At 35.7% G+C, this 23,467-nt stretch overlaps 1 protein-coding gene and 1 long non-coding RNA gene across 2 annotated transcripts in view; one reads left to right on the top strand and one right to left on the bottom strand.

The window, feature by feature from the left end:
* LOC124407596 (midasin-like) overlaps window positions 1–23,467 on the top strand; it is a 112,212-nt gene that overhangs the window by 78,043 nt on the left and 10,702 nt on the right. The window contains exons 17-20 of the mRNA XM_046883891.1: window positions 20,076–20,223; window positions 21,583–21,806; window positions 21,885–22,096; window positions 22,240–23,234. Of these exons, the coding sequence (XP_046739847.1) occupies window positions 20,076–20,223; window positions 21,583–21,806; window positions 21,885–22,096; window positions 22,240–23,234 (1,579 nt within the window). The remainder of the gene's footprint in view (window positions 1–20,075; window positions 20,224–21,582; window positions 21,807–21,884; window positions 22,097–22,239; window positions 23,235–23,467) is intronic.
* On the bottom strand, window positions 1,327–8,991 carry LOC124407648. The gene is made up of 3 exons (XR_006929330.1): window positions 8,902–8,991; window positions 5,621–5,624; window positions 1,327–1,338 (listed from the first exon to the last, which is right to left on the bottom strand). It is a non-coding gene; the product is annotated as an uncharacterized LOC124407648 (long non-coding RNA).

Below are 23,467 nucleotides of genomic sequence, written 5' to 3'. Positions count from 1 at the left end.
CTCATCAAGCCGTTTCCGATATCATTCCGGGAGCTTTTCAGACAGACTGACATTTTCTAAAAATCTATTTTCGGATTCTAGAGGTTCGAAAACGTCAAGATTCGTTAGAATTAGAAAAAGTGAATTTCGACCGAAACCAACACTTTTCTTATATCACCGAAGTTGACGAAAAGTGAAAAGGAATGTCTCTATATTTCCGAGCATTTGTCGAATCTTGACAATTATAAGCCGAACTAAAATATTCTTCTTCGTAGTTTTTAACTTTATTTATCACTTCTATTGAAGTTTTCATTCTATTACCAAATTTCCTGTCACAAATCACAGATCTGAACCCTGCCGTTCAAGTTGTCCAAGTTGTGAAATACAGAAGAGACAAGAAAAGAGAAGAATTTTCACAATTTGAATTTAAATCCATAATTAAGTTCTAAAAATTACTTGTGTAATCGTAACTTCAATGCTGAATGATATGCATATAATTTCAAAAGATAAGCGAATAAGAATTTATACGAAATGGACACAACTCGTGAGAAATTGATTCACTTTTCACGCGAGCGTTTGCTCAGCAGAATCTGTAATCCGGAGGTCTAATACTCTCCTGGTTAATTTGAATATATGCTACCTAAACAGGCCTTCCGAAGGTTATATATATACAACCGTTATACCATTATGTATGGGGTTTTCTTGGTGTCATAGGTCCTTATGACTTAGAACAGAAAATCAAGTTTCGGCCTTTTGCGCAATTGTAGTCTGAGCCCCCCCCCCCCCCCCCCCCCCCCCCCCCCCCCCCCCCTCGGAGAGCCGAAATGCTATTTTATATTTCAATTCATAACGACCGATGACACCAAGAAAATCTTCATGTTATACCATTATACCGTGAATCACAATACACTTATCCAATCGACTGGAAAATAATCTACATTTTGTTTATAATTCCATTCCGCTTATCGCCGTCTAGATGCGGCCTTGAAACATTCGAATGTCATCCGAGAAGATTTTTGTGAAAGATTTGCTTGATAATTGTCAGGTATATTTTAGGCATTCAAATCTTTGAGTGTCTTCTTATTTATTATACGTCAAGATATGTAATGACTACGTTTGAAATTGAAAGTAGAACCAATTTATCTTTATGGTTATTGCTATGCAAATACTGAAATGTTGAATTCCTTCTTTTGGAGCCAGTAAGTACATCGTAAAAAAGAAACCATTCATTGTAGGACAATTTCCACACGGAAAGTCTGAGACTTCGAAGTCTTGAATAATGTATTGATTTCGTATTTTTCACAGTTTGCAGGGCATTCAAAAACCAGAAGCACTTTGGGTAAAAATACATTTGTTTTTCTCAAAATTCAAGAAATGAATTAGAGAATCTCTGAAGGTAATTTCATCAAATTAGAAATACTTGAACGGCTGATTATTGCAGTGTGAAAGATCGTCATGTGACTTGTGAATCCAATGGTTGTGGTGTATCTGTGTTTAGGTATTCCAGTACTGGCACGGAGACGCGGTTTACAGATGACTGATGTAAAGGGACTATATACTATAGTGTACAGATTTGCGTACCTAAATCGAAAATAACATCTCGATCATTACTGTACATCATCTGGATTCCTGGCACCTTCTCAGGTCCCTGAAACCACGGAGTTATGCGTCAACAAATCTCAACAAATCGAAAAAACAAACAAAACATCCGAATCAAAAACATCTGAAATGTAAAAGACACCGACAAATACCATAATTCCCTACATTATAATGAAGAACTTGTCGTCAATCCTTGCTGTGAAATCAAGAAAAATGCCAAACACGATCTCCTCGCACGTGTACGTCGTGAAGTTGGGTCTCGCTTTCGTGTAGTGATATCGAAACATCATTCCAAGAGCTACGTTCTTGGCGGGCACATTAAATTTCTGCATTCCGCCGTGAATATATTTGTTTATGAATGCTTTTGCTTCATAAAGAATCTCGCGATTCAAATAACGATACTGTACACATCAAATAATTATTGACATATTTTCTTTAAGGAAATATGCTTGGGTATTTAAGGACGCCTGAACGCACGCGTCCCTGCGTTCGCATGGATTCCGATTCACTTCAAAATCTATGGGGGGGGGGGGGGGGGGGGGGGGGGGGCAGAATTTTGATGGCAGTGACTCCTTCTTTCAATTTCAACTCAATGCGTGCAGCCGTTCGTCAATTATTAAGGCCCATGACTAGGGGCAGGAAAGAAGGAAAAAAAGATTTTCCATTTTACATCAACTTTGGCTGTTAATAACTCTTCAACTGGTGAACAGATTCCAATCCGATTCACAGAGCAAGGTCATATAGACAAGATCTTTCGTCCTTGTGAATTTCGTTGGAAAATATTCATTGGTTCCCTAGATATGACACCCTGAGTTCAGGTAGAAACTGGGCGCCATGGAAATGTTTCCTGCGGGTACTTGGTGGCGAGTCGCTGCCGTAAATCTTGATTCATCGCTTTCGGATAGCGCCTAAACTGGTCACCTGGGGTCGTCAACAAAAGATGGTGAAAATTTTTACAGGGAAAGCAAAGATACGCATAGTACTGTTGATAAAAATGTTTCTGTCCCTAAGGTCAGTTCTTTGCGGTAACTTCGGTGGGTTCGTATAAAATTTTAAGGACCAATCACATCACCGGTTGTCCACATACGTCGTTTACGCGTTCGTAGAGGGCAATGAATAGTTCACTACATGAATTTTGTGAGTAGATTCGTATTTCTTAGGCATTGAATAAGTTACCAAGTCAGTCATTCAGTGACTTAGTCTACGAAGAAGAGCACATTTGAGATTCACCAGTTTCTTAGAAAAGCTTGAAGGGAAAAATAATTTTCAAACTCTTTCTTCGGTACAAATACTTTCTGGATGGTTCAAAAAATGGCTCGTTTTTATAAGAGCGCAAAAAGTAAGTCGATTAGACTCCTAAGTAAGAGGAGTCTACTCGAAAAATTCAATTTACTGACTGACTAACTTATTTATCGACTAACTCTCTAAGTGACTTAGTCGGTGCCTAAGTATTAGGAATCTACTACTACTAAAATTCAAGTAGTGAATTATTCATCGCCCTCTACGAAGAAAAGCATATTTGAGATTCACCAGCTCCTTGGAAAAGCCTGAAATGGAAAGTAATTATTTTCCAATTCTCTAATCCGTACAAATACTTTCTCGATGGTACAAAAGACGGCTCTTTTTGCTGAGAGAGTGCAAAAAGTATCAAATTGAACCAACCAAAAATGAATAGAAATTAGAAAAACGTGCAGAAAAAAACGAAAAGAAAAAGAAATGAAAGAACTGCCTATAATTGTTCCAAGTCTGGATACCAAAAAAGCAAGATCTCATTTCTAACCACTATACCTTGCGTTTTTCTACAGGTTTCTCAAAAATATGTAATCAACAAGAATGACATGAATTTTAGAATATCCGAATTTGATACAAAAGAAGTGAACGTTATGATCGCGTATACATGTATACGTACGGAAAAAGTATGCATTTTTGGTTGATCGATAAAACCAAATCTCCAGAGCTTTCTCCGGAGATCAAGGTCTCAACTTTTGAGATGCGACAAACAATTTTTTGTGCTTACACGCATACCCACGACTTTTTCACACCTGGCTATATCAATTTCCGGAAATGTTATCTTTTCAATCCGCCATACTGGGCAGGCATGCAGTGTAATAGGTGTAAACCATGTACTCCAAAATTACATCTTTAAATTTTCCAAAATACGTAACTTTTTGATGTCTTTTTTTTCACTGAATGGTCACTTTTCAAATATTTGTTATCACTTTTGTTACTTTTTTTCTGCTCAAAGAGACAGTTATGACCCTGGATTCAATAGCCTTAAACTCATTTTTCTATCAATTGCAAATGTTGTGTTATCTGCAAGTAACTCTTGAATAAAATTAACTTTCTGTAGTGGCAGTAATTGTCATTTAAAAATTTGTCCTTAGCTTTCCACCAACTTTTGACTGAATTGTTTATAAGTTTTACTTTCAGTTGTGTAATGTTTGGTTCTTCGTGCACGAATTGTAGTCATAAAATTTACGAAATCGATTGCTTAAACTCATTACGAAGCCCATTCCGCAAGTCATTGGCGAAGCGTTTCTTTAAAATTTTATAAAAAAAACCAATCTTATTTAAAAATAAAATTAACTACTAGGATGTTTTCCTTGAACCTTTTTGCGATGTTGAGAAAATACATTAGGATTGCATGAGAAAAATTTCGTCAACTCTCTAGCTATACGTTTGACTCCCCTTCATCCTACGCAGTGCGAAAATAATTCTCAAATTACTCGCAGTTATATTGTTGCTGCTTTTATACAGACGTGAGTACATACACTGTGATATTAAAACTCGAGTAGATTTGTGTGTACAACCCTTTATGTATATATACTTAATATTTATGAATCGCATAGACGCATGGAAGAATCCTTAAAATAATAAATAAAAATAATTTCCTCACAGCATCTAACAGATGAAAGCTTAGGAAATTATTGCATTTCGATCGATTAAGGTTTATCTGTAACTTGTAGCGTTTATTCAAACGACACATTTTGAAACTCTGGCCCTGTAGTAGGTCTGCAGGAAAGGCTGCGCATATAAATCATCCTTTACACGCAAATCGAAAAGCCGAGTAGTAGTCGTATCTCAAGGTGTAGCAGGTGTCCGAGATGTTGAAAAAATGTAAATCCGTTTTATATCCACAAGATTGGACGATTTGGGTAAATTCGCCTGCACGGAAATTAGCAATTAACGTAAACTTGCCGCTATATTTTCCGTGTGGAAACGTTCTTTGTTGCACATATAACAAGGAGGCTGATTTAAGGGATTTCGAAGGAGTTAATGTGAAGTGGAATCCAGTTAAGGAACAAACTCACTCCAACTCGATGCGCACGATTCGTGCTTCATTTCTACTCCTCTATGCCGGGAGGCTAAAGTTCCGAATTTGAAAAGTTCCGAAAGCACCCAATTCCGAGCTATTTGATGGCGAAATTTGAAGTAAAGATATCAAACATTTACGAATCAACAAAGTTTCAAAATGCATGATTCCGAAAATTCAACTTACGATAGAACAAAAATCCGATAGAGCAACATTCCGAAAAATAAAGTTTCGATAGGGTGAAATTACGAAAATTGATATATACTCAAACAGCGTAGTTACTCAAGTAGTCGGTGTAAAAAATCAGAAAAACCGAAAATCAGAATGACCACATTCCGAACTTGAAAATATCGAAAATCCAAAACTAGGGAAGATCAAAGTGCTGAAATTCACAGAACTGAAAATCTTCGGTCATTCAAAATTTCGATGTTCCAGATTTTTAAATTTCCTCATTATCACTCTTTCGAAACTTTGTCTTGTCGAATTCATACCCTTTCCGCATTTTGTCCTTTTGGAATTTTGCTTTTTCAGAACTTTGCACTTTCGGAACTTTAAGCCTCGAGGTTTAGACCATTCGAAACTTCGATGCTTCGTCGAAATTTTATTTCTTTACTTTAAGTTTTGCCACCAAAAATTCGGAACTTCAACCCCGCCTCTCCCCTACTTTTGCTTCAACTACTGCGGGATGAAAATCAACGCCTGCGAAGCAACGTAACCTCTTCTAATCACGTCGCTGCCTTCTTGTCACCTGCTTTATAATCATTGCTATTATCGTTATCCTAGTATCTACGTTGCTCTATGCTGGTCAGGTTATAATTGACCCTTCATATCTCTATGGCTAAACACACTTTCAATTTGCTTGCTGTATCAAATTAATTATAGGTAAGATTATAGGTAGCCATATCATCTAAGTTTAATCAAGTAAAGGTATCCCCTGTCCATCTCATTTCGACCTGCGTCCGACCCTTGAGCTTTCGGATTTGACCCGCGATTTCTTATATGATTGTTCTTACATTAAAAGGCACTATTTTTGTTTTTCTAATTTTTCCAACACGGTTCGAATTTCGTACAATTTTTCAAATCGACTTTACTGGTCGGTACAATTTAAAAATCTGAAAAATCGGGCCTCAGTTATATGAAGATTTTTAACTTACTGGTTTCAAGCTTTTTCCGAAAAAACGCTAACAAAATCAGAACTGCGAGTCATTTTACTATGGATGGTTGCTGAAACATTTTTATATTTCAAACCGGATTTTTTGCATTTTTTTCATTATCTCGAGTCAAGTTTTTTTTTGTTCATTGATCGTGATTGAAAAATTTATGAGCCAAAAAAAGAAGAAAAACTCTTGTAAAAAATCTGAAATTATTTTATTTTTTTAACTCTTTCGGGAAAATCTTGAAAGCAGTAAGAAGGAAAAATCCCTCCACTTTGACTCTAAACTTATTAAATTTTTTATATCGGATGTCCGATTTTTCAGAATGTTTTCAGATTTTTGAATTGTGTCGATCGATAAAACCATTTTTAAAAATTGTAAAAAATTCAAACCGTGTCGGAAAAATCTTAAGAAAAAAGAATTAGCGCCTTTTAATGTGAGCACAATCATATAAAAAATCGCGGGCCAGATTCGAGAGGTCAAGGGTCGGACGCAGGTCGAAATGGGATGGACTGCCCCATATGCAGACTTGGTTGCGCTGTAATTATTTTCTAAATACAGTTTAACTTTGAGTGATTTGACGAGTCAGTTGTATTCATTGTCAGAACTTTCCAAGACTTGGGTGTTCAATTTTTTTTTCTAAATCTCTCAATTCTCCGAGGATTAGTTATCCTGTAGCATTACTAAAAGAACGATATTTTCTTCGAAATGCCATTTGAAGAAGAAATTATACTTTTATTCAGTCACTTTATTCACTTTTAGTCACGTTCCTCGGATTTACTCACTCAGAAACAACATTTATTCGAAAACAATCTTTTCAACACAACAGTAATAAAAAAAAAAAAATGTCTTCAATTGGTGACCTTTTCTAAAGTAACATGTTTCACACTATAAATGAGCACGTATCGCATCTATTATTCCAATATAATGCTGAGAAATCCCTTGATCATGCTTGAGTTTGGGAGAAAAAAATATTCCCACATCCGATGTAACCTTATTTGAAATCTTCATTGACATCGCAGTTTCCGATAACAGTAAAATTTGTTAAAATGTCACACTGCTTTATAAAATTGAAAATACTACGCAGAAAATTTTTAACTTTGACAAAAATATGTCACTGATGTAAACCGAAAAATGAGTGAGTAATTCGATAAAAAATGATAAAAATTGAATTTCAGTCATATTCTCATTTTCTAAAACATGAAAATAATTTATGTAACTTTTCAAAACATTCATCTTCAATTTGGTTGAATTCAAAGTTTTATTTCTATTAGGGATCGTACGAACCGAATCGAAGCGTGTCGGAATTGATTTTTGGTAGTGTTCTCACAATTGCTAAGGTTTGAAAACAGCACACAGATTCACAGGTTCACAGCTTCTGCTAATCTTGTTCAGTTTTCAATCATCAGAGTTAGTGACAATATTATTTTCGTCAGATTTTTGTGCGTACCAACTTGGTTGCAGTAAATGTTTTAACAATTGACCTTTAAGATACTGACATAAGGATTTGGTCCAAAAAACTCGTCGATCTTCAACATTTTTAATTGCGTGGGTATTCGAAGGACAAAGTCGAATTTTTACACACAGTTAGTACAAGGTTTTATGAAATTTGAATTTTTTTTTCATTGAAAAATATCAATCGACAATGGACAATAGTGTAGTCCAACGGTCTGGGTCGAATATCAAAATCTTTTCGCCCGGTTGACCTGAATTTTGGACAAATCCTCGTTGAAAACATGTTTTATAGAATGACCACATACTTGAAAAAAAAATTTATATTAGGAAAATGGTGACTCGGGGAAAAACGTTTGATTTTGACTGTTTGTTATTAACAAATGAATAAACATTTTTTAAATAATCCACTCATTCTGTACAAAGCGATATAATCAAGGATCTGTCTGAATTCCAAGTGAATCTCACGCATAGGTTTTTCATTGCATGTATTTTGACTGAAGAGACATTTTTTATTTTAGTCGAAAAATTACTTTTTCCCTTTTTTCCCGACGTATGTCAATGTACGGTATCAATGACAGTCCTGTTATACGCGACTTACTTCAGAAATATATAGGCCAAAACATTTGAAGCACGAATTAATGTCACAAAATGGAACAAATAATATACGGGAACTCGCAGTGGGAACACTCATTACGTTTGCAGGGGCTAATTTTATATCTACTCGTGAATTTACAAAGTGACAATGAAATCTGTTCAACATTTACTAACTATCTGACAGAATAATTGCTTGTCGCTGTTCAATGAAAGAAATAGTTGTAACCTAGGTTTCGGCTAGAAATATGACCTTTGTGACATTGATCCCAAAGAAAAAAGAAATCAGATCAAGTTCTTAAATAAAAAGTCAGTCGGATAGTAAAATCCCTCTGGCCATCTGATTGTGTGCTCAGCTGAGTGAGGGTTTGATGGATGATGGCTACCTACTTTGCTTTATAATAATACACCTCCTACAATTCCTCACTGGTTAGCACAGCAAAACTCTCAAGTCTTCAGAGTTTCATTGAATTACTACTTGCACGGTAGCAACCACTGCAAAATAATTTACGGAATTTTTCAGTCCAGCAAATTTTTCACAATTCTGTTGAACAGGAATTGTCAAAAAGTCTCTCATTATTCTTCAACTTTGTTGATTATTCTACGTGGAATTCAGCCGTTTATGAAAATTATTAGTCACCAAAGGATGGAGAACAACTGAAAATGGTTTGATTCCTCTTTGATTTTCCAAAATTCATTCTAAATTTACAAATTCATCGACATTGAAAATTTTCTTGTTGAGTAAAAACGAAAATAAGTTCTCTACTTCTGTTTATTTTTATATTCTTTACGCATTTAACCCATATTAACCATACCAATGCAAAGAACCCCGCAATAATCTTATGGGAATTGGATTTTAGTGAAATCGTCTGGATTTTCGATATATTGTAGATCTTGATATCCTGATTCTCTACGGGCACGACCCTCTCCTGTTAACAATTTCGGCGCTAGAGACTACCGAACCTCAAAATCTTCGTCCTATTTACAGTATTCCTTTATGCAAGAATAACTAAAAAAAAAATTAGTTGTTTCTATTAAATAAAACTTGAGCATCTAACCGGACATGGCCACTTTAATTCTATGGACTCATCCCCTCCTCCAACCTCAATGACTTTACCTGTAGATGACGTTACTGATGGGTTCTGGTGCAAATAGTAGTTTTTGCTGTTATGTATATACACATAAATACGTATTTATACATATATATATATATGTATACATGTGTATTGTGACGTGACGCGGATTTTCGCTGTAACTTGACCACGTGGAGGACTAGCCAAGAACTTTATGTCATGATAATTTAGCGACCCATGCTGATAACTGAAATAAACTCGACAAAACACATCGCAAGATTTTATGGGTGCCTCTGGCGCCTGCTCTACACGCCACAAAATCTTCAACTTCAAAAGAAGCTCGGTAGCTCAGTATCGTGGAGAGGAGAGGGGTAATTTTTGAGGGTGGGGCTGAGGGGGGGCACTCGACAATGACACGCTACTTAACAAAAATCAAATAAAATAATATATTCTGTTGCGTAGCGATACAACAAGGAAATAGACAAAATCGTTCAAAAGTCACTCTTCGCGATTCAAAATCGAAATAGTAACAACTTATCATAACCTACGCTAGTCCTTAAACTATCAAAATTGCAACTCGCTACTCAAAACTAAACTTAAAAATTCTGAAAAACTTAATTTTCGATGCTAAATTTAAGAATACTCAAACCAAAGCAATAGTCGTTACAAAACTGAAATTATTCTAGTTTCTACACGGCGTGTCGGTCCCGGCTACTAAACAAACGGCATTCTCAATAAATACCTGACTCGCAGCTTCAGGGCGACCGCGAGATTACTTAACAAAATTAACTAGACAACTTAAACTAAGTTAAGCATTATTATATACTTAACCTAAACTCAACTAAATCGAAACTGAACTGAACAGTATTCAGAACTCAACTCACATGACGCAACTTCTACTAAATTGAACACAACTTTAATTGTAACTTACTCAGCTAAACGAAATCTGGACAATACGCAAATCGACGCAACGCAAACTCAATCGTAACTCAAAACATAACAGAAATTCATATCGCAACCGGTAACTAAATCGATACACTGTAACCAAAATCTTAATCGGAATTCTATCGTAAATTACAAACGCGAACTCAATCAAACGCAATCGCAACGCATCCATATTCCAAGACTCTATAAATCTACAATATGTACTCTATTCGCTAATTCGAACACTCACTCTCTACAATTCGCAACCTACACGGGAGGCGACACTGTCAAACTACGATATATAACGCGACTCGACCCTGTACAGTAGAATTTACGCTGACTGTAGTCAACATTCTCAATAAACAAAATTTTACTCAACTCAAAAACGCGAAACTCAGGCCACGGTCACCAAAATGAGGCAAGAAGGATCGGTAAACGAATTTCGAGCACATTTTACAACCAAATTCAAATGGCTATCTGTTACTCAGCAAGCCTTCATTAACCTCGAAATTCGGTCGCGAGGATGCGAGCATACGCAACAATCGATCTGTCATCGATTTCGTAGATTGCGCAACTCGACGCGCACCTGCTGGAACATCGCGACGCAGAACTTGACGTTAGATCGTAATTTCGTCCTCTGCGCAGCTCCATGATGGTTCGGCGATGACCGGGATGGTGTCCCCTCGTCGCTAACCGGTTCTTCGCAAATTCGGACTTCCGCCTTGGATTCCCGCGGTGAAGGGATCTTCGTTTTCTCCCCCTCCGCAGCCTCGACAACCTTCATGCAAAATCAGTCCTGAATTTTCTTGAAATCGTGACCGACTCCCCGCTTGATGCCGCTAAAGCTCTAAAAACAAAAAGAAACACCAGGTCCTGAAATATGGTATTCGCTATTCGCTACAGTAAGTATCCCCTCTTGGAATATCGGATGCGTAACTTCAGTTCTGGCGTTCTTTTTCAAGTAATTTGACAATCGATACAGCAAAATCTCTATTTTTGGTTCACCCTAGGGTTCAGGGAGTTTTTTGTAACAGACATTAAAAATGCCACGTTACAGTATACACGTACATATATTTATATACACACGTATGTATGTGTATATTAGGGTGGCGCAAAAAAACCGACTATATTTTTTTTTTTGAGTCTCGTTTGACAAAATGTTAGTTTTTGAGGTTTTAAGAGCCCACTCCAAAGGACAGCTAAAAAAAAAATTTTAAGAGGTCGCTGCAAATTTTTTTAAATGTAAAAAAATCGTTAAAAATTAAATTAAAAAAATTATATTTTCAGTATTTTGTTTGATTTTTAATTCATGTCGTGGTGTATTGTTATCGATTCTTTCTTACTAAATTAAACAAAAAAAAATTTCTGCAATTTTAATATGAATATTAAAAGGTCACTCGAAAAGATCTAAAGAAATGCACAAAAAAATTGAAAAAAAATTATAAGCGACCTTTCAAAATTCAAATTTTGAACTGAAACTTTCGGAAACCTATTTTTTTTGTCTATAAAATTATACCGTAACAAGAAAAATTTTAAAAAAAAAAAATCGATTTTTGACGATTTCTGACGTTTTAAAAAATGTGGAGCGACCTCTTAAATTTTTTTTTTTTGGAATTGTCCTTTGGAGTGGGCTCTTAAAACATCAAAAACTAACATTTTGTCTCACGAGACCCAAAATAAAAAAAAAATAGTCGATTTTTTTGCGCCACCCTAGTGTATACATATGTATTTATATAAGGCTCTCTCTTACCTCCATTTTTTCGTCGAAGAACCAACAACGACTATTTGCACCAGATTGTAGGGAACATGCTTCGAGATTTAGGCCGACTGAACAACTGAGTCATATGAGATGCATTTGCGATATCAAACGGGAAGCTAATTTATTAAAAATGTATAATTTTAGTCTTTTCAATTACATGGCTCATGAAGGACTAAGTCCAATTATTTGATTCTTGGTGGTATGACTTAGAATAATGAGAGTTTACATAAACGCCAAAACTGACGTAGCCAGAAACGCTGCCAACGGCTAACAATACTTTGTCCAAACCTACCCTACTTAAAACTAATTGCAGCGTTGGTGCTGCGAGCGCCACAAGATCCCACCACGTAACGGCATCTACGCATAAAATCATTGAGGTTAGAGGAGGAAATGACTCCATAAACAGTCGCCATGTTTGGTTACATGCCCAAGTTTTATTTATCAGAAATAATTATTTTTTTCGTAGTTTTTCTTGCACAAAATAATACTGGAAATAGGATCAATATTTTCAGGTTCGTGGATACTCTTTTTCCGTACACCAATATCTGTAACATGTCAAAAATCCAAATGATTTCACTAAAACCCAATTCCTGTAAGATTATCAGCGATGGATTTACACTAAGGGCACTAGGGGCCAGTGCCCAGGGCGGCAAAATCTGGGGCTTGGGAAAAAAAATTTTTTTTTGCGTTATCAAAAATGTTTCCAAAAGCGTGCATTCACAAATAAAAACAAATACAATGAAAAAAACGTATGTGGTCGGGGGACCCCCGTCAGGACGAAGTTCAAAGTGCTCGGAAATATACATATTTGCAAATAATTGAGCTTTTCGAGCTTAAAAATCTGATAGTTATTTCAAATTACTATTTTTCAATATTTAGGTGGAAATATTTTTCAAACAAATCGACTCATTGAGGTGCGATTCACCGCATGCGACGCTGTTTTTCAAGCACAAAAAGCTGGCCGAATACTAAATATCGATCCCACTAGGAATTCGAATGTCATTGCAAAAAAATGCTTTTTTCAAAAATTTTCGTCAACGATACCCTCGAACAAATCGCCTGATTTTCATGGGATTTGAAGCACTAGGCACAGTTCTAGATTCCTAGGATCGCAAAACTTAAAAATCTAGTGAAAACTCGATTGTCAAAAATCGAGGTGAATTCAATGACTTCCCAATTTTTGAAAATTATTGCTTTCCATAGCGAGAGGTTAAAAAGTATTTTGAACCCTTATCCATTTTGTGTATAGGATGTGGGTGACGGGGCGGCATTTTTTACGGTACCCCAGGGCGGCACTAAGGGTAAATCCAGCACTGAAGATTATTGCGGACTTCCTTGCACCGCCTAAAATTTCCTTTTTATGGTTCTTTTCACCGGCTTTCTGAGACGGTTTCTCCCCACCATGACAAAAATGTCATTACCCGAGGCCACGACTTGCGCAGTATTCCGCGCGTCATTTGTTCCGATACCAGAGTTGTAGCAGCGCGCAAATTGCTAGGAGGTGTAAAGTAACACTGGTGGGATACCAGCTTAGGAAAGTCGGTGCGCGATGATAAAAAAATGTCGTATATGTTACGAAAAACTTATCAAATATCAGTATTTGAATTTTTTTTTAGTTTTTAACACGAAAATATGAAATATTTTTTAGCAGTCGTATCGTTTTGTTGATTAAAATCAGGTCACATTTGCGTTGACCATATATGCGGACTTTGTGTCGAGTGCACTAACAATATAGATTAAGACATATAAGCGAACGAAAATATTTCAATTTTTGTACTTTTTTCAAGAAAGTAAATACACTTTTTTCGTCATAACTTAACCATGTACTGATTTTTTCACCTTTCAAATATATACCATATGTCAAATATGCTCACAAAAGCCTCAATGGTCTATAATGTTTATAAAATACTTTTTACTTCAAAGTAAATTTGAAATTTAATACCAGGAAAAACAATAAAATAAATAATGCCCGTCTAATAGAAAAAAACAACAAAAATACAACATTTTTATTCTGATGACATAGATTTAGAGGGATTACGCCCAACGTAAGAGAGAAAATTAAATTCGGTGTAAGATAACTGATCATAAAACATGGTTTAAAATGGTGTCTGCATATTCGATTGAAAGACAAGCGTGCAAACGAATATAACACATCAGCGTCGGAAAAATTACATCAGACGTGGAAAATGATACGGGTGAAGTGCTAGAACTGGACATATGTTGCCCGAAGAAACGGAGGGTTGAAACGGCTGTCAAGTTTTGTGAAAAGCTCTTCTGTGTTCTGCGGTCGTTTTATAACACCCGAGAGACAACAAAACGTTCCATCTCGTCGGTGGGACGTTTTTTTGGTCTAATCTCTTTTCCACTGCATTATAACAGAAACATTTTTACTCATGAGAAATTTCGTTGTGGCAGTTGAACATGGTCTTTTTGCAAATCTATGTAAATCCACCTTTCATAAACAGAGGGAAAAGAACCAACAAAATAAATTTTGTTGGAGTCCATTCACTTCAATCTAGTATCTCTTATTTGTTCCCAATACGATGACTTCAATTCAACAATTTCGATTTAGTTTGCTTGTCAAAATGATTTAGTCAAGCGCATTCCTTGATTCAACGAAAGCCTTTCTTGTCGCTATCGAGTGAAGTATTGATTCGAGTGAACCTTTTGATGTGTATCCAAAATTAAGTCAAATAAATATCATTTATTTAAAGTTTATGTATTGTTCTTCCAAGTCGCATGTTCGTTGACAGAAGCAATTAGGTACTTTAAATAAAATGAGTACAGGAATTTGGCCAACGAATATGCATTGATTGAATGCCATACTTCGTTGATCTAATCGGAGCCTGGTTGCGTAACTGCTTGAATTACTTGAATTAATTTGTTTACGGTGTAAAATAACCACCATGTGCTTTAAAACAAGGAGAGAACATATTCATCGTGAATAACAGTATACTAGTACTAGCTACGGTAATAGCTTCCAGCGATAGTTGTGAACCGGGTAATTGACTAGGAAGATACATTAATATTGGAGTTAATATTGACCACAAATAAACAAAAGCTATTGACACATGTTCAATTTGTACTTCTACGTATACAAAAATAAGTTTTCGGGTCTTATCTGTTAAATATTGGGTAAATCCCGCAAAATTTTGAGGCAACAGAATTACGAATGACATCATGCTAACAATATCGTTCAGTCATGTAAAAGATATTTGTAACAACAAATTTTGTTACCTGTTTCAAACATTGAACTCTTGACTTAACAAAATACGTATTGAAACAGGCTCAATTTGTTGTGATACAAACATTTCATATTCTTAAAACGATACGATTACCGTGCGTTCAATGAAATTTTTAGTCATTCCAATCACACATTTTCTTGATACAAAATTCACGTTATTGCAAGGAACTCGTGCAGTGGTATTTCGAATAAATTGATAGCTAGTCAACATGATCGTTCAAAGGCTTGAGTCAATTCTATATTAAGTTTTCACAAGTATTTCGTCCGACAAAAGTATTTTGTTGAATTAAGTAAGTATTGTGTTAGCCGCATTCGACTATAGCACTTAGTTGAATCAAACGAATATCACTTGCCTCAAATAATCCTTTCCATCCGTGTATTATCAGGGCTTCACTCGCTTCTGAGGAATTTAGCGCTACGTGCCTCGTGCACTGGAGTACTTCGCCCCGTGGTGTGAGTGTACATGGTGTGCCTAGAGATCAAAGTCCCTAAGGTGCTTATAAAGACGCGTTGTACACCTCGACAACGCGGGGATGCAAAACTCCTATACCGCTCAAGCGATCAGAGTGAAACTTGGGCAGTTAATGCCTTATTTTGGCAAAAAGTGGAGCGTCTAATTACTTTTTCAAAATTTGGAAAAAAATTTTACAGATTGGTTACCACCCACAGAAATTGGCAAAATTTTCAGAGTTGCACTTAATAGATCGAACTATTCGGTAAGATGCCACTCGGTGGTGATAAAACACACATTTTGAGCCCAATCCCATGAGATTTGATGGTGAATTGACGAAATGGCAGCTGATCTGGTTTTCGCTTACGAAGTACGCCGAAATATCATTTCGGCGATATTTGTTACCGACATTACGCGCATGCTGGTAATGCATGCGTGTAATGTCGATAAAAAATTACCAGCATTCGTGAAAGGTCGGTAACAAATGTCGCCGAAATCAGATTTTGTTGTTCTTCGTAACCGAAACCAGATCAGCTGCCATTTCGTCATTTCACCATCAAATCTCATGGGACTGGGATCAAAATGTGTGGTTTATCACCGCCGAGTGGCATCATACGGGATAGTTCGATCCATTGAGTGCAACTGTGAGAATTTGGCCAATTTCTGTGGGTGGTAACCAATCTGTACATTTTTTTTCCAAATTTTGAAAAATTAAAAATACGCTCCACTTTTTGCCAAAATAAGGCATCAACTGCCCAAGTTTCACTCTGATCGCTTGAGCGGTATAAGAGTTTTGCATCTCCGCGTTTTCGAGGTGTACAACGCACCTTAAATGAGATGTGTACCAACTGTGTAAAGAAATCCCTATACTGTTGGGAAATGATTTTTCTGGTGAACGCTATCCTGCTCGGTAATGCCATCATGTAATGTTGTAGTATAAGTTATTCAAGGTCCCGCTCATTTTTTCCCCACGCAGATTCAACGTCACAACAATTAATCACCACTGATCTAGGGTATCTTGGCGCTGTTGGTATACATCTTACTTAAGTCTAGTCCAGCGCAAGAGAGAATTTTTTTTTGAAAAAAGAAGCTGCACTCCTAGGCAAACCATACATATATACTAACACCACGCTTCGCACCTCAAAATTCAATGCTTCGCGCCAGTTTTTCCCACTGAGTTGCTAATTAGCATTTTTCGTCGCTTTGTTCCGCGACTTCAACAACTTCACTAACCGATTATCTTCACCGTTGCCTGTATATGTAAGCGCAAATTATCTGTCTGAACAGTGAACAAATGAATGTATTTTGAAAACCTTTGCCGCTACAGGTAGTTCGACGTCACCGGCATGAGATCGATTTTTACGCACTGTCATACTCCTGCTATCGTACACTTATTTTTTATTAATTTAATATTGGGCCGCAATTGTTTACTGCAATGATAATGAAAGAAAGAAGCGGAAATATAATGTATTCATGTTAGATATTTGTGGGTTAATACAATTGCAAGGGTATTTGAAAATATTTTTTTCTCATTCTCGCATTTGTCTCCGATTTCGTATATTCGTAGGAATTGGTATCTATTTCAAGTAACGATTTCTTTTCTGAATAAGTTCGAACAACTCTACAGGATGCTCCAAAATTCAATACCGTAAAGTTCCTCTTTCAATTAGTCATTTTCATGTTTCACAAAGTTGGAAAAGGTATTCGTTTCCTCGCATTCACAACGATAAATAAACTGGTGAAAAGGCTGGGTTGAGCAGGGGTGCAAAAAATGGTCGTACCGAAAGAAACCTGGAATCAATCATTTTCATCCCTCTTACCCCCTAGTGATAGACTAGCGACCGATTTCCTAATTCTGACCGACGACTTCCTTCTTTCGAAACAAAAACTCATTCGCGGTTTCTATTTACCCATGCTATCGAACTAGCAAATAGGAGAATGTCAATATCCTTGGTTTCTTACTCGCCAACCTTCTAAAGGATCCGACTTCTGAATTCGGCGAACTCTAATTCCCGCGATTCTAAACTAAATATTTCATTATGGGGATATCTACCAATGCTTTATCAAGAAAAAAAATTCCAAACAACTTTCACGGCCATTTTTGATAACAGAAATAAACGAAACAAGTGGTTAATTCGGCTGAACTTGATAGGCTACCATAACAACCTCCTTAAGAGGATACTATGTCTATTAACTTATAAGTTATAGGTCACTTATTTGACACTCTTGTAGAAATTCCACAGCCAGCGGAATTCCGCATGCACCGACGAACAAAAATGTATGAAAACTTTTTTGTATTATATAAGAATAACGCCAAGCAATGTATTTCTGCAATAAGTGGTGAATCGATTGCAAGTATAAATTTCTTGGTATTATTGTTACATCGTAATAAACTTTTTTTTTGAAATTTGTATTCAGCATTGCACGTACGATTGCGCTGTCTGCAGCATTTTCAGGTCAGTGGTGCTTTAAGAAAAGTCAAGGAGAGCTTGATCACTCAAAATTTACTTTTAACCAGTAGGATGAATTAAAAAAGCTTTCCTTACTTGCAATCGGGATAACCACGTAATCGAGAAACTTGCTAGTATGATGATTCTGCACACTCGGTGGTCTTTGGTTTTTGGGGTCGTTAAAAATGAACCTGCTGTCAAAATTTTTTAAATTCAAAATAGTGGATCCAATATGGCGGACTGAAAATATAAAAATTGGTTCGATTTGCTTGAAATTTGTTACTTGGAGGTTTTCGGGGTCGCTGAAAACAAATCCGACGTTAGAATTTCAGAATTGAGAATGGCAGATCCAATATGGTGGACTAAAAATATAAAAATTCATCCTATTCACTTGAAATCTGTAACTCGAGGGTTTTTGAGGGTCGCTAAATACGAATAGATGTAATGAATCGATACCAAAATTCATAAGCATCGCAGGGATCTCATGTAAATATAGTTTACAAAGGAAATTTTCATCCAAACCCATGATATCCGTGACATGAAAACATTTTTTCTATATTCCAAATACTCAGAGCTTCGAATGACGTGAAATCGATATGGCTAGGATAGCTAGTTTTTTCAAATATGAAGGACCAGTTGCAGCATCAAATTAACGCCATCATCAAGGGTCCATTCGCTTGAGGAATTACTTGAAAATCACCGGATTTCAAGTTGTACTTTAGTATTGAACATCACGCACATCAGAGAGATGTCGAACAACTTTGAACGTATAGGAATCAATTGGAGTGTAATTCAGGCTCTCTTTATCTGGGAATCGTTCGTGATTTCCAAGCCAGTGGCCCTTTCTACCGCTATTGTAGAATCAGTCCACAAACTCGTTCGTACAACTTTAGAGTGCATCAAAATTTGTTTTACAATATCGCTTGAGTCGAGTTTGAAATTTCTACATTTTCAATTACGAACTCAGTCTATGCTACAGGAAAGATAATATAGAGTAGCAAAGTACTTTCGACATATCGAACAAAGAGTTGACATTCGAGCGAGAATTTCATGTTTTTGATGGGAAAAATTATTCATCGGCCAACAGAATGGAAAACTTGCCAAAATGGCAAGATATAATTCCCTCAATTAAATAAACTTTTTCAGAGGTCCGATGCGACAGCAGAAAATTTTTATATTTGTCAAAATTTTCTAAAGAAAAACGCGTGAAATACTAATAACTCCGAATTTTACATTTCGTTTCTAATTTAATTCTTTCTGTGTTGATTTCTTATTTCTGCGAAGAACTTATGTCCTTGGTAGTAACGATTTTAATTTCCATATTTTTTGTAGGTGAGGATATTGTGGTTCTCATTTGACTGTACATTGTCATTAACGTAGTTTCCAAGTTATATTAAGTGGATTTTTGTTGGTAGTTTCCATTTTTAGCAGAGACTTCGGTAAAAAATTGACAAAAATCAGTTTTTTAATTCGCATTCTAAAATCTAAAAATTAGTGGAAGGATTTTGCTATACGTCTTCTAGTAAAAATTTTCAAATTTCACTGAAGTCTTCCCTTAATGTACTTGGTGTAAGATTTTTTGCACCAGAGGTGCTTTTGATAGATTGCCTTTACAGCCCCCTGCAATCGCTTGGTTTAGTTCGTGAGATGTTTAAATATTGACTTTACATTGTTTTTTTTTTCCACTAGTAAAGCAAGTTTCATCAATTTTCCATGAATTCTACTAGAATTTGCTAAATAACTTTTTGTGTGCAAATTGCAATATGTTTTTTGTTTTTTTCATATGAAATTTTTTTCCAGTTTGAGTTGATATTTTCTGTATTTCAGGATGCATAAAATTGGATATATTAGAAATTTCAGAATTTAGCCCACACGTAATAATATCTTCCTCGTTTCCTTGGTAATTTTCATATCGTACTTCATTGAATTTCAGTGTTCAGTGTAAATCTCAAGTACACTATGGTGATCTTCCAAATTTGCTACTCTCGAGAAATGTATGAAAAAAATGATGTGCAAAATGTTACAATTGAGATCTATTTTATCACAACAGAAATATCCTAATACTTTATTTCTTACCCAACAGACGGACTATAATCGGCATTTGGAAGAAATGACAGACCAAATTCAAATGCTACTGCTAAGTTGTCTGCGAAATACGATCAGTGCAGAGAATATCGACCTCGTAGCAAGATACCATGGCTTACTCGAAGACGTACGAAATTTGCAAAATGGTTTGTAGCTTCTCTTCAACTGTACCGTAACTGAGAGCGTGAACTGTACTCGTGAAAGGATATAAATTCTTATACATTATACTCACTTTTGTTGATTCAACCGAATTCGTCATCTAATATTATACATATTTAATTGTAATTCTTACCTTTCAGTGAATATCAGTTAACTAAAACGAGAATAACCTTCATTAATTGGGAATAATTATGATTGATACTCCTTAATTTCATTGAAGTGAAGAACCACACAATTTTTATTTAACATTTTTACTGTTGCACTAATATCGAAAATTTTATTATAGACGAACTTTCCGAATATCAATTATGTATTGGATTTTCACAATCTAACATGTTCATCATCATTGTAATTAATGTTTGTGTATAATGCATTAGTACCTAGCCCAAAGAAAACGTCGTGCAAATCTGAAAACTTTGCTTCGCCGATGTAACTAATATGTTAAACCTTATTCTTGCATGCAGTCCGCCAGTTTAATTGATTGTAATTGAGAATGTATTCCGAGGGGTCATCCCTTTGAGTAATCAAGGTGTCAATATCATTCGGAATGATTTCTTGATCTCTGAAATCATACTGAAATAAGTATTATTGAAGTGAAATTTTTGAATAGTAATCATTGGTAGTCATGACAAATCATTAAATAAACACAATAAAATTCCTGTCGAAAAGAAAAAGATTTTCAATTTGAAGAATTTAATTGATTGTATATTGTAAAATCTTGTAATAGACTGAAATTGCTCTGAATAATGTAATCAATAGGGGATTGTATTATTTTAACATATCTTTAAAAAATAAGAAATTCATATTAATTTTGATCCTAATAGTAATAAAAATTGCGAAAAAAAATCTTATATTTCACTTTCACGATACAAATTTAACGCCAAATAAACTTGGTATTTTTTGTTTCTTTTTTCCTTGTCAATAACTGGCTTGGACAAAAGTTCATACAAAGTAGATTGATTCTTTTAAACAATTTCTTTTCAATGAAATCAGAGTTTGGTAGACAAAAAATAAAGATTACTTTCATAAATTGCAATCTTAAGAAATCGTATGAAATCTTAGAAATCATGACAAATTGCTTAATCCAAGTACAATTTATTTTTCAAGTCATGTCTCCTATTCACTCTCTAATGTAAAAAATCATGGAATGTTGTAATCATGATGTCACTTGATTCCGAATGGATGATTCCTCGATGTCTTCGATGTAATAGATTTCATAAGAATGGTACTTGTATTAGTAGGTGAGCACATGCCAGTAGTTGTACAGCATTGGTAATAAGTTCATGTCCTGCGATTACACCTGTACACTATTTGATAACTTACTTACTGGTATCTGCAAATTACAGATCAGAATGAAGATTCAACAATGGCTACAGACACTGCATTTTTCTTGCAAAAAGTGGTAAAGCTGTCGGACTTGATAATTGCTATGAAGGCATTGAACCACAACTATGCATCGCAACTTGAATTAATTGAGACAAAGCTGCGACAACTATCGACCCTTGTGGAGCAGGACAAGTGTCTGAACGCTGGTGGTAAATTTGAATGGGTGGATAGTGTATTGGTAAAAGTGAGTTTATTTTTAGTTTGAGAGTATGAATATAAAAGCTTATTCAAGTTGTCGAATACTAACATGTTTAATCTTCAGTCTTTACAAGAAGGATCTTGGCTGCTGATTGATCAGATCAACTTATGCAGCCCTGCAGTATTGGACAGGCTTAATGGACTCCTGGAGCCTAATGGAGTACTGAGCATAGGAGAGCGAGGTGTGGATGAAGAGGGCAATGTCATCGTCGTCAAGCCACACAATAATTTCAGACTATTTTTGGCAATGGATCCACGTTACGGTGAAATATCCAGGTGAATTTTTCAACACGTCGAAAGAAGAATAGAAAAAGAAAAAAAAAAATTGCAATGAATTATCAACGAGCATTGTTATTAAGACAAATTAATTTGATTCATTGTCTTACTAGATTACTCATCTGATTTTAACAATATTTCAGAGCTATGCGTAACCGAGGAGTCGAAATTTATATGCTTGGAGAACAGGAAGGCCTGGAGATTAATATTATTGATCTTAGATCGTTGCTATACAATGCCAAGCTTACCAGGAGCAGTCACCAAATGGCATTACTCAGAATTCATGACGAGGTCTTACAGAATGTTCAGTCTAATCAAAAACCGAGTGTTGCTCACTTGTTGCATGCAGCATTTCTGATACATCAACAAATATCTAGAGGATCTTCAATTCAACAAGCTGTCGAGTCGGCCTGTATTGACGTTTATCTCAGGTCAAGGTTTGTGAATCACATACCAACAAGAGATCGTTTGATCTCAATCATTAAAGAAAATACGAGCCAGTTACTTTCCACGAATGATGACGAAGAATATATGGATTGGAGCTCTGTTACCTGGAAGACAAACGAATTACAAGAAAACTGCCAACTAGCCCTTATCAGACAGCAAGGAGCGATACTATCAGCTATTATCAAGAAATATCGGTCATTTACACCATCTACTCAAAATAATGGTCATCCTAAATTTACGACCAGTTTTTTGAATGATGTACTCCAAATAACAAACCGAGAATTCACCTTAGACATTGATATAAATGAAACTATGCTATATTTATTGTTACACTTCTACCAAATGTCTTCGCTAGAAGATTGGAGACTGAGATATTTATGGCTTTCAAAAATTCTATCAACCGATGACGATTTGCTACACTTGAGTCGCAAAAACTCTGAACTAGCCAACGATATTTCAGAATTCCAATTTGGCTACACAACTGCTAGCTTACCTTGGGATCCTGAATACTCACCAGAAATCGTGGGGAAGGAATTACGTCAGAAAAACCTAAGCGACAGTAACAGACTGACGATAATACTATACATGTCCGCCCTAAGTTTGATGGAGGGTAATTTGTTGCAAGAACAAACGCTGGCGAAAGATCAAACATTGATTACAATTCAGCAATATTCTAACTGCATATATCATGGTGAGAAACTATTCGATACATTAGCGTAGTTCCAATTTGCACTATAATTTAAAACCAATGGAGGAGCAATCATTTCTATGGGAATACAATTTTCTGCCATTCATAAAGTTTTCTCATAAATTAACCTTTGGATAATTGCATTCAATTTTTCCATTGATATTATAATAGTCTATTTCAGAACTACTCAATGATTACATACATGCACAAATTTCCGCACCACTTTCCGAATTTTT

This window comes from Diprion similis, chromosome 1 (genome assembly GCF_021155765.1).
Source record: "Diprion similis isolate iyDipSimi1 chromosome 1, iyDipSimi1.1, whole genome shotgun sequence".
In the NCBI taxonomy this organism is placed as follows: Eukaryota; Metazoa; Arthropoda; class Insecta; order Hymenoptera; family Diprionidae; genus Diprion; species Diprion similis.
Note: the sequence above shows the minus strand (reverse complement) of the source record. Positions and strands in the feature narration are given on the sequence as shown.